Here is a 20,179-nt window from a genome sequence, read left to right on the forward strand (position 1 = left end):
ACGTACACGTGGGGAAACATTGTTAACTATAGACTTGTAGAAGACAGCTACAATATTAATCATGTAATATGTTTAAACGACTGAATTATAATATATATATATATATATATATATATATATATATATATATATATATATATATATATTACTCATGTTCACCCCTTACAAAGCATCTCGCCACTTGGACGTAAGGCGCTACTATTTGGGAGCATGCATAGAAAAGATTAACAAGGTATCTGTCTATGTTACAGTTAAAATTCTGCATATCAGTACAGCCAGGGAAGCAAGCAGCAGGAAGGTAATTCAAAAGTCTATAAAGGATGAAATAAAGGATGAAGAATAAAAGTTACATATAACTTTATCATATCATCAAATTCATAAGGATAGAAGAGGATAAAATTGAGAGAAAATCTTCATTATGCCATGCCACTTTGAAGCTAAATGCTTCTCCTCAAAGGCTGTCTTAACTCTCTTCAAGATGAGAAGCGTTTAGCTTCAAAATACCATGGCTTAAGGAGGTTTTCTCCCCATTCTCTCCCCTTCTTTCCTTATTCGTTTGATTATATAATGAAGTTACATGTAACATTTATCCCTCATTTCATATATATATATATATATATATATATATATATATATATATATAACCATCAGGGCTACACGGTATTCTCGGATGTTGGTCAAGAAAATTAAAGACGTTTAAAAATGATCTGCATATACAATCACACTCTTTCTCTCCCTATTTCTTGCTCTGTTCCTCCTCCTCCTCCTCTCTCTCTCTCTCTATCTATCTCTCTTTTTTCTATCTTTCTCTCTCTATGTCTTGCCAGTTAAGATAGTCTGTAAGGGGTCAAAAATTGGTAAAAATTTTAAAATTGTTATACATTTTACTTTTAGTTTAATCAGTTTACATGCGTGTCACGTTGATACAGTTGGAATGTCAACCGCTTTGAATGTTACAGTTTTGCTTTCGGTTTTGATTCAAGCTGATGGCACCTAAATTTTTTAAAGCTGATAGCACCCGAATAATTTTTTGTAACTTATACGAAATTTGGACAAATTAAAATTATCATATTTAAGCGTATTTTACGACCGGAAATAGTCCCCCCACCGGTAGTTTTTATATAAACTGATAAGAAGAAATTCACTTGGAAGTTAATTGTTTTTTACTTAAAAAAAAACTTATTTGTTGTTAACACTAATTACTATCACACTCTTTATCTCCCTATTTCTTGCTCTGTTCCTCCTCCTCTCTCTCTCTCTATCTCTATCTCTATCTCTCTCTTTCTCTATATATCTCTCTCTTTCTTTCTATCTTTCTCTCTCTTTTATATCTCATGTGACGCCACTTTTGGAAGGTTACCTTCACTGGCTGTCTCTCTTTTATTCATGCGTAAACTTCTGCGACTTGTAGAAAGAAAAAAACGTCATTTTAGTTTTTAAACATTTCGTTTTTGAACATGGATCAATTAAGTGTATAAGACAGGTTTTTTTTTGTGTGGTTTCTTTAGGTTTTACTGACATCATATGAATTAAGAAGTATCCCCTAAATTAAAATGTTTCAAATTAGAAAAAAAAATGATAATCTTCTCACGTTATTCATACTGTTACCTCAAAGACATATTTAATGATAGGTCCTGAGCTATCATCTACTCCTCTGTCCCACCTACGTATATATATATATATATATATATATATATATATATATATATATATATATATATATATATATATATATATATATATGTGGTGTGTGTGTATACGTGTGTCTGTGTGTGCATCCCTCTGTCTGTTCTACAAATACATTTATGGTGAATGCTCTGACGAACTACAAACACTTGTCCCACTCTCAACGTGACCACTTCCCGACAAACCCTACAAGCAGCTAAGTCCCACCCCTTCACAGTAGGGATCCCTAGGTGTAAGAATGCGTTCTACTCCAATCGTTTCTTCCCCAGAACAGCTAGACTTTGGAACTCCTTTCAGGGATTCTGCTTTCCCAACTGTACTGACATGCAGAAGCTCAAGTGTAATTTGAACATCTTGCTACTCATCTCCCGTCCATAATTCCCCTGCAACTTATGTCCCCGATAGTAGCCCCCTACTTCAAAGTGGCACTGTGTCTTGTTTGTGGTGAAAATTGATTTAAAAAATTTTTTTAAATAAGTCCTAATAATTTTAGTCATTTAGGAATTTTATTAGTATATACATATTAAATATGTAAGAAATATTTTTTTGTTTGTTTTTTGTTTGTTTTCTGGTTTGTTTAGATTTTTGTTGATCCTATATGAATTAATTTATTTCTAATGAACCGAACGACTATTATGTTACTTGAGTACATCTTTTTTGTGTCACAACCAGCTCGGGTCATAAATAAATCAGAATATGTAAGATTTGTTTGGCATTTTATTTCAATGTTATACACTATGGGACACTTTAAATTTGATTTGAAGTAGTGTTTATTAAGAGTAAGCATTTAAAGAAACAAAACCTTTGTTTAAAAAAAAATTCGAGAACAAATTAAATATGGTGTAAGTTACAGAAAACTGTCCTGAACGTGTGGTATATTTTGCGAACACCTGGCAATGAAATTCCTTCACAAAACGAACCCACGAACACAGGTGCAAGCAGGACTTAAGGAATGCACTAGCAAGAAGCCACCCGCCAAGCGTCATCTTAGCCGTAGAATTATAATATTACATTTTGATTAGAAATCGACTCCCTCGATCAGTTTGCAACAAGAATTATCGATCAGGTGGTCTGTGATCTACTGTGATGGGTGTTCCCCCAAAAAGGCGGGGGTGAAAAAGAAGAAACAAAAAACATAAAAGAAAAGTATTTTTGAAAAAAGTGCGTGAGAGAGAGAGAGAGTGAGAGAGGGAGAAAAAGAGAGAGAACTGATGTTGAAGAAAGTTATGCGCGGAATATATCAGAGGTTGGAACCGCGCGACATTTTTCCCCCATTTCTCGCCATCTGCTACGGCTATGATGCTGCTACTGTTAAACTGCCAATGACGTCAGCATTTGATTGACAGCATCCGCTTCAATAAGCCCCGCCCATTTATACCTGCCTATTTCACTCTCTTAATGATTTCCTCTTTCTCCTTTTTTTTTTTCAGCCCTGGAATTTTTTAATTTTTTTTTTCCTTCTTTGCTTATTAAGTCTAACTTTTGGCTTCTCACGATCTTCATAATAAAAGTACTCTATAAGAATACGCACTTTTTGTAAGCACCTTCTTTCTACCTATTTTAGGATCCCCAACTCTCTCTCTCTCTCTCTCTTTCTTTCTCTCTCTCTATCTATCCATCTATATCTATCTCTCTCTATATATATATATATATCCATAAAAATATATATGTATGTGTGTGTGTTTCTCTATTTCACTTTATCCAACTCTATCCCCTATTTTATCTATTCTAAACCCTAACCTTAACTCTTTCAATTCCATTTTATTGATTATAAACCAATCAACCGTATCCTCCTCTTTTTTCTTTCATATATCTCTTTCCCTTCCCCCTATCTCCTCTCTCTCTCTCTCTCTTTCTCTCTCTTCTTTTTCTTCTTCTTCGTTAACAGTTTGCATATCCGTCTTTCGTATCCATCCCTGACACTTGCCACCATCCCACTCTTTCGAGTCTTATTCTCTTGCCCCAGCCACTCCTATTTTTTTCTTTCTCCGTCTTTGGGCGTCTACAACTCTTCTCTTCCCCACCATCTCCTCTCCCCTTCCTTTATCTCCTTTGAGAAAAGAGCAACTTCCTCTTTATAGAATCAGAGATCTATAATATATAAGGCCAAATTCTTATCAAACTATTCGTGATAACCGAGAGCTTCGGAACTTTCACAACAGGTTGCAATACACCTGTTTTCAGTCTATCCAGCTCAGTTGTTCAACCAAATAACTTTTCGCCATCCTTAGTACATGAAATAATAACACAAACTTTCTACAAATAACAAACGGTTCCGCCAATTAAAAATATAATATACGAAAGTAAAACTTAAAAACAAAAAAGAAAAAGGTTGGATTCGGGATCAGAAAAAAGTGTTCACTACAATTTCCGTGAAAGGACAACAAAACTAACCATTTTTAAAAGACCAAGTTCTCTTGAGAAAAAAGCAAAATGCGCTATTGGTATTGCGCTTGTCTTCTCTTACTGCAGAGCTCTCTTGTGATTTGCGTCCTTGGAGTCAAGAAAGTCGAAAAAAAGGTAAGCGGCCCGCGTAATTTCAAACTGATTTTGGAAATGCGTCTGTATTTTTTAATTCGTTTCTCTATGAATAACTGTGAAACTTGCGCTGATTTCCCAAGTTTCTTCAAGACAATCGACACAACATCATATTTTTATATATTGCTCATATGTATATACAACGTGAGTCACGGAAACGCATGTGTTTTTTTTTTAAGGAAAACAAAACTCTTTGAATATTTCAACAAAGTTTTACAATGTACGTAACAGTATCTTCCTCACTCATTATCCCTTACTTAGTGAGAGCAAGGAGCGTTCTAAAAACATCCGTTTCCAGTGACACACATCAGTCGCAAGATTAACTAATCCAAATATTGGTTTAGGAAAAAGTTTTATTATTAATTATACTTCTTTTTTTTTTTTTAATTCAATGATCGTTTTGATTCAAAATACTGTTTTATTTCATGGATGGATATTTAACATTTATACGAAAATATTCTTTCCAATAAAGGAACTGACTTAACTTTTAATAAGTTGCGATCTATTTCTAAATTGCAAGTGAAAAGCAAAATTTGCTTCCTTTTTTTCTACATGTAAAAATAAATTATTTCTGATCGAGTTTCTCAAAATGTTCATATTTACTCATCTATGTGAAAAAATGACAAAACATATTTTTCGAGTTACAACAAAATTATGAATGGAATGTTTATAATTTTAAACTAATTTTTCCACTATTTAAATCTAATTACACACTAGACTGTCACATTCTTCTGCATAATTCACTGTTAATGATAATATGATCTTACAATAATCTTTTCTTTTTAGGGTTGATAATATAAAGAAAACACATATTTGTTCCTCTATATAAATGAATCGTAAATAAATAAAAGATACATTTATACTTACTTATTGTAAAAAGTATATATATATATATATATATATATATATATATATATATATATATATATCGCTATCTATCTCCCAGCCATAAAATAAATATTATTTCAACAAATAAAATAAATGTCAGTTCAAAACATCTAATCAGGTTAAAGATATAATAATATCAGAATTATATATGACACTTGAATAAAAATAAAAGATGGCAAAACCTTAGTTTATTATATATATATATATATATATATATATATATATATATATATATATATATATGGTGTCCATAAAGTCCCTGTGCAATTTTAAAATGAATTGTTCCAAAATCAAATCCTTTCTACATGTTATTTCTATTGCAATCACAAATAAAATATAAATATTTTAAGGCGCATACGGACTTTATGGACACCCTGTATATATATATATATATATATATATATATATATATATATATATATATATATATATATATATATATATATATATATATAATCTTGGCACGATTAATCGAAATAAGGAAGCGGAAAAATCGAGACCTATTGGGGTATAGTAATCGGAAAATTGTGTGCCTATTTTTCGATTCCAAAAATAATTCTTTTATTAGTCTTTTAATTTGATTTTGTTTAAAACAAAATCTAACACTTTATTACTGTTAGTAATATTAAAATAGTAAATATTTATTGATTTTAAACTAGTAATAAATCGAACATCTATAAATCACCCTTCACGAGTGTATTTTTACGTTTAAGAAAATATTTGCACATTTAGCATGCGTTTTTTTTTCAGTAATCGACAAAAAATATCAACTTTACAGTTAAATATTTAGAGATTTACAAAGAATCAGAATCGAAATCGGTAATTGTATCGGAATCGGGATAAATATTGAAATCATCCCATCATGCCCACGCACACATGTATTTACGGAGAGAGGGAGGGGGGAGAAAACATAGAAGTAAATATGAACTAGAAATGTCGGTAACAAACAGAACAATTAGTTAATATGTTAATTCGTTCGATTGTATTCATTTAGGAAAAATGAGAAACTAATATTTTTTTAAACAAAAAATCTGTTTGGCAAAATCGATTGAAATATTTTGGTTTGACTTCATTGGCAAGTTTTATCATTATCCCTACTTACATGTTGCTTTAGTGATCAATCTTTACATTTCTATATATCGATAGATAGATATAGATACAGATTAACATATGTTTATATATATATATATATATATATATATATATTTATTTATTTATTTATTTATGCATATGTATATATATTATCTTAAAAACCACTACTATTTCATGAAAGATCCGATTGTAAAACTTTTTCATATATATATATATATATATATATATATATATATATATATATATATATATATATATATATACTCCTATGAATTGGGGGGGTGCGTATTGATATTCATATTAAACCCCCTTTTTTCTATTCATTTAAAAAGAAAATACAACTTTCTTATACGTGGGTCGTGGAATTACATTCACCTGCAAAAGATCTAGTGAATTTACATATTCTTTTAAACATTCATTTTAATTAATTCTCTGTCATTTTTTTTCGTTTTTACTAATGGGATGATCATCTTTAGTTGACTATTATGTGTAATTATATTCATGCAGATATTCTACATAATTTATGCTTGCGTAATATTTGGGTAGAAAGGTTATAATTAACACAAACCTTTTTTCTAAATATATTTATGTATGCGTATGTATATTTGTGTAAAAAAGTTTGCCTACCAAACTACTCTGTGAGTTTTTGGTCTATAGAAATGAAACGTAATACATAGGGTAATCAAATATATGCTAAAATTTATATATTGGATTTTAGCCGAGGAGACTTGGTGCAAAAGTGTAAAAATAAATGAAATGAAATTTTCCAGGTTAAGGTCGAACGACGGCGTTACGAATATGCATGCGTAACGTAATGGTTATTTGTTCATGTTTTAATTTTTAGCCTAGCAGCGAAAGTGTCTTATTAGCTCAGGCATTAACATCAAAGGGAAAAGTAAATCGTAAGCTAAACGTTTTGGTTTCGATTCTCGGTGGTAGCTCACAAGTATTTTTTAAACTTTTTAAATCATTACTATATATTGGGTTCAATAGAATGTAATAATAAATACGAAATCTGCATTAATCCAAATATCATATCAAAGAAGTCACTACATGTTCACGAAAGATTGATTGAAAATAGTGTAAACATTCAAATAAACTTATAACTGATGCATAAATTTGAATGCAAATCCAAACTATGGGTATTTCTCCATAAAATGAAATAAGATATTGTTAAGTTGGTTTGATATGTTTATGCTGATATAAAATTACATAATTACTAGTAATGGATCGATTTTAATATTTTTCCCGGTTCTGATACTATTACCGATTCCGATTCTTTATAATTATGCAAATATTTAACTATAGACATGTTAATTTTCCCGATGACCGTAAAAGCGCTTGTTAAATGTAAATATTTTTCAAAATACTTTTGCGGAAGTTGATCTATAGATTTTTTTTGTTTTACTGGTAATTTAAAATCAATAAATATTTATTATTTCATTTATACTACTAAAAATTCAACTTTTTTGTTGTTGTTGTTGTTGTTGTTGTTTTTTCCAAAACAAAACCAAATATTAGGTGTGTGGAAAAATAATGTTGATTTTTGGCGTCCAACTATATAGATAAAAACGACATTATTTTTGCACCCACCTAATAAAAAATAAAATTAAAGGAACCGTTTATTGTATCGGAAAGTAGACACCACTTTTTCCGATACCGATTTCGATTTTTCCGTTCCCAATTCGGATTCCGATTAATGGTCCCAACACTGATAATTACTTATAGCACGCCTTGTCTTTTAATTTTTATTTAAAATTACATCGATTAGATTATCTATTTCATTCCTTCGTTCGTGTCTTCAAGAAAACGTCTATCTATTTTATATTAATAAACGAATTCTTGCTTCAAAAGTTACACGTATTCTTACAATTGGACGGACTTTCATCCAGGATGAAATAAATAAATTACACAGAAAACTTGATTCTTACATTAATTTTATGTCTGCCTCCCTCTTCCGGGTGAAGAGCTTCTTAACTTTCTTTGATTTCTTTCGGTTCCCCAAATATTTGATAAACCGTGAAGTATTCTCTGACCAACGTATTTCCCGCAAGTTAATAATCAACTTGATGTGCTTATTCGCTCCAGATTTGGGCATGACTCTGATGCTGAAGGCAAAAATATTTTTAATTATTCTTATCTTGTGCTTTCAAAAGTTAAGACTACAGTGTTGTCTTAGGGGTTGAATTTCTGTGTTTCCCTACTTATATTGATAAAGAAGAAACACTTGCAGCATTTGAAGTCTTATATTCCCAACTTAATCATCATAATCCTACCTCACCTGATCATGTAACAACTGTTAAGGCTATTTTAAAAGACTTGGCTTTTCGTTATTCCAATCCGGTAATTGATTCATGCGATTTTATTATATTACTTCCAAAGCATTAAGTCATTAAAATCAAATAAATATATTTATATACGTAAACTGGACAAAGGTGTTTGTGTCTTTATCCAGAAAATGTTAGTTATTGTGAAAGATGCAGATAAGTTTGTTCGCATCATCCCTGTTGAAACACGCGACAACACTTCTAAAATTGAAATTAAGATCCAGAATTGCTTTTTATACTTTACAAGAAAAGATACTTTTCCAAAGTGATCTATGACAAAATAAGGCCTCCTGGTTCACCAAAGCCTAGATTTTATGGCCTTCCTAAAATGCATAAAGCAGGTCTCCCAGTCAGCCCTATTTTGCATGTGGCGGGGTCTACCGAACACTCCCTCGCCAAGTGGCTATTGACTATTATAGAAACAGTTCATGCTCTTTACACTAAATATTGCATCATCGATTTATTCAGATTGGTTGCATATTTACATAAGTTGCAACCTAGTTGTGCCAATAACTTCATGCGTTCATTTGATGTTTCAAGCCTATTTACTAATGTCCCGCTACAGGAGACCATTGATATTTGTGCCAACTCACTTTATAATAGTAATCTAACATTTTCCCATGAATATATTTGTTGAACTCATGTATTAAATGAGTAGAATTCTGCTTTGATAACGTTATGTACTCTCAGATCGACGGGGCTCAGATAGGAATCCCTTTGGTCCTGAATTAGCGGATATTTTTGTAGGATTCTATGAGTTGATATTGTTTAGTAATATATTGAAACCATCAATATATTTTAGATACGTTGATGACACTTTTCTAGCCTTTGCTTCTGACAGTAAAGCAAAAATCTTCTTTTGGTAATTATAAAGCATTATCATTTACTATGGAGAAGAATGAATGTTGCTTGCTTTTCCTAGATGTCTTGATTGAACATAGTAAGAATTATTTCCTTACTATAGTTTATCGAAAATTGACTTTCACCGGTATTTAGAAGGATTGGCGCTATAGCCCTGGGTTCGTCAAAATGTCCTGTTTATTTAAAACTGCCTGGGATTGTAATTGCTGGTCGGTGTTTGGACAGACGAATTATTAAGTCTGAACAAAATTGTTTCTCAACTGGTGTGTGGCGTTTGGTCACTGATCTAAAATATCCATTCCCCCTGATAACTAAGGACAGTTTGCCCTACATCATAGAAAGCAATGTTATTTATAAATTCAATTACCAGTGCGCTGCTAATTATGTGGGCCGAACCTTTAATTTGCAGACACGCATAAACCAATATATATACCTGCAGAAATTAGACTGAACTAGCCACGTCGTTTCCACCCTTCTTCTGCTTTGGAATCTGCAATTGGCCAACATCTAATCGAAAATCTAGCTTGTGCCAATACATATAAAATGGACCGTTCCAGAATATTGCGCCGGGATAAATCTCAAATTCATTTAAAGATTTTAGAGTCAGTTGCAATTTTTTCACGCAAGCCTTCTCTCTGTTGACAAAAAGAATTTGTCAAATCATTACTCTTGCTCAGAGATATATTTTAATCGTTCCCAAACCCCCATCTCAATTGTACATATATCTTATATTATTATTGTATATATATTTTACGTTAATTTCCATTCGCTTTGTTTTTACTCGTATATCCCCGAGTATTTGCTCTTGTATGACAGTTTAGTTTGAAAGGGGTCTCTAGTATTTTTCCGTATATCATTTTAAAGCGTTGTATAGCTAATTAAGGTATATATATATATATATATATATATATATATATATATATATATATATATATATATATATATATATATATATAGGAGAGCGAGAGGTGGGGATATCCAAGAAGTTGCACCTCATACACTGATCTTCACGGAGTGGTCACCTCGATCACCGGATATGTCTCCCTTAACAATTTATTTGCAAACATCTCAAATCTGTTGTGTACTGGGCAGCAGGCTTCTTCGGCCTTTGACAGACTATCTATGGATACGCACGAAGGGGTGCTTACGCGTGAAGTTTTTGTGGCGGGAGGTTCCCAATCTCCAACCATATCTCTCCTGGGTCAGCAATGTTAAATACCAGTGGCAAGTGAAGAGAATTTAAGAGACAACTGGAAACAAATGCCAAGATAATGTGGAAAGCACATACAACGCCTAGAATTCCCAAATGGGCACTCATTTGGTACTAACCAGGCTCAACATTGCTTAACTTCGGTGATCTATCGAGAACCGGTGTGTCAACGCGATTATTTTTGCTTGTGTTTTTCATACAATTTCGTTAACCTGAAAAACATCTTTCATTTAAGTTATCTATGATTCTAAAATAGTTTTATGCTTAGTTAAAACCGTTTTCTCGCAATATCTGAATAGATCATGGATGTTGTAGTCAACTTTGTAATATGATTAGTTTTATTTTGGCTGTAGAAAAGAGCTATAATGATTTATTTTAAATATATATATATATATATATATATATATATATATATATACTTTTTATTTGTGTTTACATAAATATTTATGTATTAGCAAAACAAGTCAAATATATCTTGGTCTACTTTGTATTGAGCACTTTTGTATAAACTTCGTTAAATTCATTGCGTATTCTTAACCTGGAATTATATATTTTTATTGTCATCAAAATAGATTACATCTCTCATTTTAAAATCAGATCGATTGATTGCCTGCTCTAATTAGGGAGGCATCGCGATGTACGTGAAGGAAGCTTCCCTCGAAATTACTAAGTTCATAATATATTTTAGCGTGCATTGCACTGTAGAGAACCTACTGTTGATTTTATTAAATTATTTCTATATATTTAGTGGCTTGCCTTAAAGTTTAAAATGCAACAGTCAAGTATTATGCTTCAATTGTGCTCTAAACAGAAACAATTTCGAACACGATCTTGCCATATCAAAGAATCTACTGTTGATTTTATATATGATATTATTGGTTGCGCGGTGATAATGGCTTGAATTTAAGTTTAAAATAAAAAAACGTCAAGTATCATTGTGAAATTATGCTTTCAACAGAAACATAATTTTGAAAGCGCCCCTGTCATATCAAAGAACATAGTGTTGATTTTATATGATAGATATTTCAGCATGCGTGGTAATAAAACTTCTCAAATGCACTTGTGATGTTATACTGTGTTAGATGTAAACTTTGGTCAAAATCGTTTGTTCCTTTTTTCATCGGATTATTTCAATCATCTATACTTATCGAAGATATACCGACACAAGACCTATCTGCGAACCCTGTCAGGCACATATTGTACATTAGTGTGAAATTTGATAAAAATCGAGCTAGCCGTTTTCGAGTCCATAGGGAACGAACTTCATTTTATGTAATAGTAGAGAAGATAGATATTAACTAAGCTTGAATCTCACGCTGGTTTTTGTGCAATCACGTTCGAAATAGTTTCTAAGGTCTATATCTTGGTCATACTTAATATTATGGACGAAAAAATACAGAAGCAATATGAGTTTATTTATCTAATATATAAACGGCTATATGTCTGCCTGTCTGTCTGTCTGTCTGTCTTCATATGTTTAAACACTGTGTCCTCCGAAACTAAAAGTCGCAGAGCGGCGCTAGGGGCCTCAAATGATTGGATTTTTTATTGGTCATTCTTTTATGGACCTTTAACCAGTTAAAATAGTTTGTAAGGGGTCAACAATTGGTAAAAATTTTTCAATTGTTATACATTTTACTTTAATTTTAATCAGTTTACATGCGTGTCACGTTGATACAGTTGGAACGTCACCAACTTTGAATGTTACAGTTTTGCTTTCGGTTTCGATTCTAGCTGATGGCACCTAAATTTTTTAAAGCTGATGGAACCCAAATAATTTTTTGCAACTTATACGAAATTTGGACAAATTAAAATTAACATATTTAAGCGTATTTTACGACCTGGAATAGTCCCCCTACCGCTAGTTTTTATATAAACCGAGGAGAAATTAACTTGGAGGTTAATTGTTTTTTTACTTAAAAAAGAACTTATTTGTTGTTAACACAAATTACAACAAGATAGACGCGAATATGTTGACAAACAAGTAGTAATGGGTATTCCTGTTATTCAGTAGACCGATTTTGCTATTAGTTACTTGTATGTTGTATGAAGATTTTGTTATTAGGTACTTGTATGTTGTATAAAGATTTTGCTATTAGGTGCTTGTATGTTGTATGAAGATTTTGCTATTAGGTGCTTGTATGTTGCATGAAGATTTTGCTATTAGGTACTTGTATGTTGTATGAAGATTTTGCTATTAGGTACTTGTATGTTGTATGAAGATTTTGCTATTAGGTACTTGTATGTTGTATGAACATTCTGCTATTAGTTACTTGCATGTTGTATGAAGATTTTGCTATTAGTTACTTGCATGTTGTATGAAGATTTTGCTATTAGGTACTTGTATGTTGTATGAAGATTTTGCTATTAGGTACTTGTATGTTGTATGAAGATTTTGCTATTAGTTACTTGCATGTTGTATGAAGATTTTGCTATTAGTTACTTGCATGTTGTATGAAGATTTTGCTATTAGGTACTTGTATGTTGTATGAACATTTTGCTATTAGGTACTTGTATGTTGTATGAAGATTTTGCTATTAGGTACTTGTATGTTGTATGAAGATTTTGCTATTAGGTACTTGTATGTTGTATGAAGATTTTGCTATTAGTTACTTGTATGTTGTATGAAGATTTTGCTATTAGTTACTTGTATGTTGTATGAAGATTTTGCTATTAGGTACTTGTATGTTGTATGAAGATTTTGCTATTAGTTACTTGTATGTTGTATGAAGATTTTGCTATTAGGTTTCTTGTATGTTGTATGAAGATTTTGCTATTAGGTACTTGTATGTTGTATGAGATTTTTGCTATTAGGTACTTGTATGTTGTATGAAGATTTTGCTATTAGGTACTTGTAAGTTGTATGAAGATTTTGCTATTAGTTACTTGTATGTTGTATGAAGATTTTGCTATTAGGTACTTGTATGTTGTATGAAGGTTTTGTTATTAGGTACTTGTATGTTGTATGAAGATTTTGCTATTAGTTACTTGTATGTTGTATGAAGATTTTGCTATTAGGTACTTGTATGTTGTATGAAGATTTTGCTATTAGTTACTTGTATGTTGTAATGAAGATTTTGCTATTAGGTACTTGTATGTTGTATGAAGATTTTTCTATTAGGGTACTTGTATGTTGTATGAAGATTTTGCTATTAGGTACTTGTATGTTGAAACGAAGAATGAGTGTTATACATCGAACATTTCTATTTATTTATTTTTGAATTTATTCAACATCTATCAAGAAACACATTTTATGTTAAAAAGCGGAGGGCGGCTTGAAATAATAAAGATCCAAACTAATATTGTTTTTAATTATTTTAATTTGTCAAACAAGAACATAAAAAGCAGTGAAACATTTCATTTTATATCTTGTTTATCATGTTGTTTGGATCGCTCTTGTGCCGGAAAGGATTACCTTTTAACCAACTTTCGTTAGCCCTTCCGATTTTCTTTATTCCAGAGCAATCTACTCAGCACCAGCATTATCCATTCTCGTTGCTATTTCTTGTGATGAGTTGAGGGCATAATAGATTCACTGATTGATATAATAATTAAGTGATTGTCTTTCAAGAATTCTCATGCTACATTTCAATTTTCTGTTCTCAGTTAGTGGAAGAGAAATCCTTCAGGATAGACAATTTTTATTTTTCCCTCCCCCCCCCCATTAAAAAATGATATTCTTGTCTAGACAAGTAAATAGGAAGTACAGAATGTTCGACAAAGTATAACGAAACTTTACGTGTATCATGACGATGGCTACTACAAAGAAACAAAAAGGCAGACTGCCTCTACACACTTTTGTGATAAGATGTACATATTGAGAAAGAGAATCATTGTTCCAGCCTGATTACAAAAATCCTCTTTAATTTTGTGACTCCAATTAATTAGATATACTTCTATGTAGACAGTAGTTACCTCAATTACTGCTTGCATAAACTTGGGCTACATTAGCCCGTTAGAATATATATATATATATATATATATATATATATATATATATATATATATATATGTATGTATATATGTATATATATATATATAGCAAAAGGATGAGTGAGAGACAAGGGATATATATGCACAAGTATTTACTTATTTTCGAAAAAAAAGTGTTTCTTTTATTGGTCACAGCATCGCGTCTAATTGTTTCTGTTGCCCTGCTGGCATATAAGTATTATCTAGAAAGATCTCATTCGTGGGCTGAAAAACATTTGAAATATTGTTTTTTTTTGGGGGGGAGGGTTCAACGCGCTGATGAAGCCCAAGTTTCTGCTAGTCATAATTGATGAACAATTATATCTTTATATGCCAACACGGGAAGCAGAAACAACTGTATGCAATGTCGGCACCGATAAATAAAACACTTTTCCGAAAACGAGTAAATACTTTGCATCTATCCTTATTCACGTAGTACGTTAAAAAGAAAAATATTTATAGCTCCAGCATTGCACAATTGAGAACTTTATGTTATTTATTCATATATAATCACTGCCTCAAGTAATAAAATTACGTTAACATATTAGCTATATATATATATATATATATATATATATATATATATATATATATATATATATATATATATATAATACGCATCAGGTGCGCTTGGAAGCCAAATTACAGCGCAATATAACGAAAATAAACAAATGTTTTACTTTTATAATGTAAATATATTTCGGAGTTAAACTCCATCCTCAGTATTCTGGACAAAATACTGAGGATGGAGTTTGACTCCGGAATATATTTAAATTATAAATTTCAAATGAGTAAAATATTTGTTTATTTTCGTACTACTGCCTTGTAATTTCGCACCTGATATGTATTTACAAGGCAGTAGTACGAAAATAAACAAATATTTTACTATATTCCTATGTTCCTATATATGTTTTCTATCGGAATGAGTTCGATAAATATCGATAATCGATAATGGAAATAATCCCATGAAATAAGGAACAAGCGATTTTGACCAAACCCCAACACCACAAGTGTTTTTGAGAAGTGTCGTAACGACACAAGCCGAAAGACGCGACATATAAAATCAATACTATGTACTTGGATATGATAGGGGTGCGTTCAAAATGAATATTTCTGTTTAAAGCACACTTGAATAATGATACTTGACTTTTGGATTTTATTCTTTAATTAAAGCCGCCATAATAAAAATAATTTTATAAAATCAACAGTAGGTTTCCTTTAGTGCAATGTAAACTAAATATATTGTTGCTAGTATATATATGTATGTGTGTAAACTACAATATGTTGTTGCTAGTATATATATATGTATATGTATATGTGTGTGTAAACTACAATATATTGTTGCTAGTATATATATGTATGTGTGTGTGTAAACTAAAATGTGTTGTTGCTAGTATATATATATATATATATATATGTAAACTACAATGTGTTCTTGCTAGTATATATATATATATGTATATATATATATGTGTGCGTGTGTGTGTGTAAACTACAATGTGTTGTTGCTAGTATATATATATATATATATATATATGTGTGTGTGTGTGTGTAAACTACAATGTGTTGTTTACTAAGTCACTGCGGGAGGCGCGTGAAGCTTCTTTTCAGTTCCCAACTAAAGCAAGCAGTAACTCGCTTTGATTTAAAAATGGGTGGTTTCATCGATTTTGGTGACAATAAAAATGTGTGTGAAATATTCGTTGATCCTCATTCAATCCTTGCAACGTCGGGTCTCCTTGATAGTATATATATATATATATATATATATATATATATATATAGAGAGAGAGAGAGAGAGAGGCATCCACATAGAGTAATGTTTCCTTGTATCACAGCTCATCAGTGCGGCTAGACTAGCGCATTTCTATAGCCGAGGATTGAACCTACAACCATCGCGTTGATAATCGGCGGTTCTACCCATCGGCCCATGGGATCGGCGTTCGTAAATGACCTCAACAAATGTCCATTTTAAATAAACATTCGTCCACCGCTTTTATTGTGCTTGAGCTGCTTTTTTTACAAACAAACAAACAGAGAGAGAGAGAGAGAGAGAGAGAGAGAGATTTTGTTTATTCAATATATTTTACAAGAGCATAAACTAAGGTGTTATGCTTGACTACAACTGTTTCAAATATAAAAATCATTTTAATTCATACAACGAATTATGCAGTTATGAATTCTGATTCTTCTCGTATTCAAATTTTCACATAAATAACTTTTTTGCATATTATAAAAAAAATAACTCTGATTCCAATAGATATTAAAATATTAATTATTCAGTTGGTGCAAAATTAATGTCGTTTTTTTACGTTTAACTTCAAAAGATTATAACTCCTTTCATAATAAACTTTATTAATCGAAATAAGAACCAGAAAAATCGACACATTTTGCAAACCAGAAACAAGTTTATTCATCCCATTAGCATGGCGGAGTTCTGGAAGCCATTAAGTCATTGGAGCTCCTCGTGCATTTCGTAAATTTGTCGGCAGTATTTCGCCGTAATCGTTTCGCCCTGATTCAAGAAGCTGTGATGGATGAGATCGGCCGCAGACTACTAAACAATCACCATAACCTTTTTTGGTGCAACTTCGGCTAAGGGAAGTGTTGTGGAGCTTCTCCAGCATCCAACCACTGTGCCGAACGTCGTCGGTTGTTGTATAGGATCCACTTCTTATCATACGTCACAATCTGCTCGAGAAATGGGTCGGTTTTGTTGCACATAAGGAGCATAGAAGACACCTGAAAACAACAATACTTTTATTATCGTTCAGTTCATGCGGCAACTATTTATCCAACTTATTTGACTTGGTGAATGACTGTTGAGTGGTCGACTTCGAGTTCAACAGCAAAATTTCGTGTGGTTTTGCGATGATCGGCTTCAGTTAAGGCTTTCAAATGTTTATTATCAACCGCAGCCGACCGGCCGCGACTATCTTCATCTTCGAGGTTCTCGTCACCGTTGCGAAATTTCTTGTACCACTGTTGTGGCACACGCTCGTCAGTAGTTCCTGGGCTAAACGCATCATTAGTATCATGAGCTGTCTCGGAAGCTTTTCGGCCTAGTTTGAACTGGAACACGAAAATCATGCGAATTTAAATTTTGCCTATGCTGCTGCAAAGAATGATTAAAGAGATTAAGAACAGTAACGAATAGCACGATTCGATAGAGCGAAAAACGCGCTTAAAAAAGATATATAACATGGCTATATCTATATATATATATATATATATATATATAAACTAGTGTTATATAGTTATTATTATTAGTATTATTAGACGATACCACTTGTGCGCGTATGTTACGTGAGTTCTTATTAGTAAGATATGAGTCTTAGTGAGAGTTCTTGTCTTATTACATATGATGTTGTATCTTAGAGAGAGAGATGTTGTTGTAAGAGAGATTGTTCGTTTATAACTATTCCTATATTTTAAATGTTCATTACTTAGACGTGTAGATATGAAGAAAGCTCTTAGAATGATGAGATAGTGTTCAGCAGTCTTAGTGTAGATATGATGTAGATTCACATTGTGGATATGAGATGTCGAAACGTGTATGTAATGACATTTTATAACACAGACATATAATAACAATACAATTTACCTTTTTGTAGAAATCACAAACACAAAGATGAGCTTTATCACAAACACATGATGAATTTATTTCCTTACGACCGGTCGGGATTTCCTCATTAAGAACTCAAAGTTTCACATTTTAGTTTCTCTGAAGTGACGTCTCGCTTCAGACGTCCGCCTGTCTCTGAGTTTTCTCACTGACCGTCTCCCCTGACTGTCTCTCTGACTGTCTCTCTGACTGTCTCTCCTGACTGTCTCTCCTGACTGTCTCTCTGCGACCAACTAACTCCCACTTCCTATATTGAGAAATCCATGCATCCCGGCCACGTGAGCAAAATTCACGTGTTTCAACATGCGCGACTTTGCACGTTTCCGACATTGATTTCCCAATAACCTATTTTTTCTTGTGTTGTTTCCACAAAGGAATTTAACCTACATATCTAATTTATTTAACCCATATTTTATTATCCACATTCTTTTAACAATTGAATAGTTTATTTATTATTTAATTCATCCGAATTAACAATTTACTGGACATTCTATTTAAACCTATTGTTCTTTAAAACTTATGTCCAGGGTTCGATTTCTGCTTTCTCTTCTTTTCATTTTAACTAATCACTCTATTTTTATACTTACATGAACAGGGGACAGCCCTTATCATGTAACACTAGCCTTTGGATGTGTGCGTTGAGAAAAAAAAGTGGTAGTAAGCAGGCAGGTTCGAACCTGTACCGCGAAGGAGGAAAGAACGTGAAAAAACCTGACGTCTTTGCCGTTGTGTCCATTGCTAAACCGGAAGTGGCGAAAGTTTAAATTAAGTCTAGTCAATCAAAAAGAGGGGATGACTTTCGAAAATATCGGCGAAAAAAAGCGATCCCTCCTTGTAGAAAATGTACCCAGTTGAGAGTGAAAGAATTAATGTTTTTAGCCAATTTTTCCATATCTGTCGCCCGAAGGGTCATGCTTCAAAACGATTCCGATCTCGTGAAAATCCGTCGCCTCAGTCGAAAGTTATAGGCAAACACATCAACATACATACATGCATACATACATTTAAGCAGACAGGTGAGATTTATATTATAGATGAATTAATTAAAAAATCATATATAAAAGTAACATAGGTGAGAAAACGATATTGATTTTTAACAAACCTAATACAAATAATATGTATCTATATCATGTGCATACAATGTATATACCTACATTATTATTATATTGTTTTAAAGTGTTAGTTCATATTTTTAAGATAAGAGATTATGAAAATATTCAATGTAACTATCACAATTAAACGCTTATTTTGTTTTCTACTGTATCAATATATGTGTGTGTGTGTGCGCGCGCTTGGATTCTTAATCCGGTAGGGTGGTGTGATGCGTCTAGTGTGTTAGGTATAAGTTAGTGTTAAGTTCATGTTTGCATGCCTTCTCGCTGCCAGCAAGCACCGCTGTTAACCTCATGGTGAAAAGGGAGTAGCTATGCATGTCTTCCCTGCTAGTACATAGCCTCTCCATCATCTAGACTCCTATAGTGCTCCACGTTGGCCACACCCGGTAAGTGAGTGCCTTGTGGCCCCAGGCTAAAATTGTAGATCTCGGAGTAGTAAGGGATCGCAGAGGTAGTGCGTTACGGCTCATCGATGAGTGGACATGCCCTGAATACTACCAATCCCTACCCCACTGTATTGCGGGTGGCCTTGGTTAGACGAAGACTAGGGGAACCAACCCCAAAATTAAACACCACTGCCTTGTGAGCCTTATCACAGCAAAGAGCTAAGAGATGGGAACTCTGATTTCAAATCCTACTGCTGCTTAGTAGATTTCCTTAAAAGGCTATGGAGCCTCATCCAGAAATAACAGGCGAAGTAGCAGAAGATAGGGAGACTGTTTTAACTGAGATTACTATCGGCCAGAAGCTGCGGCCTCTTCTGCTGCCAGTCGTCGCGGGTTCGCTCGACTGGACATGAGCATTGAAGGTCCAGAGGGTGTCTGTATGATGCGCTACAGATACTGCACCTAAACTGCGCAAGCAA

The 20,179-nt window shown here is 32.6% G+C and overlaps 1 protein-coding gene across 1 annotated transcript in view; it reads left to right on the top strand.

Moving 5' to 3' along the window:
* The first annotated feature begins 3,552 nt into the window (after positions 1-3,552).
* LOC145267213 (uncharacterized) overlaps positions 3,553-20,179 on the top strand; it is a 61,821-nt gene continuing 45,194 nt past the window's right edge. The window contains exon 1 of the mRNA XM_080123279.1: positions 3,553-4,206. Within this exon, the coding sequence (XP_079979405.1) occupies positions 4,120-4,206 (87 nt within the window). The 5' untranslated portion in view covers positions 3,553-4,119. The remainder of the gene's footprint in view (positions 4,207-20,179) is intronic.

This window comes from Euprymna scolopes, chromosome 4 (assembly GCF_053919585.1).
Source record: "Euprymna scolopes isolate OS-2025 chromosome 4, ASM5391958v1, whole genome shotgun sequence".
NCBI lineage: Eukaryota > Metazoa > Mollusca > Cephalopoda > Sepiida > Sepiolidae > Euprymna > Euprymna scolopes.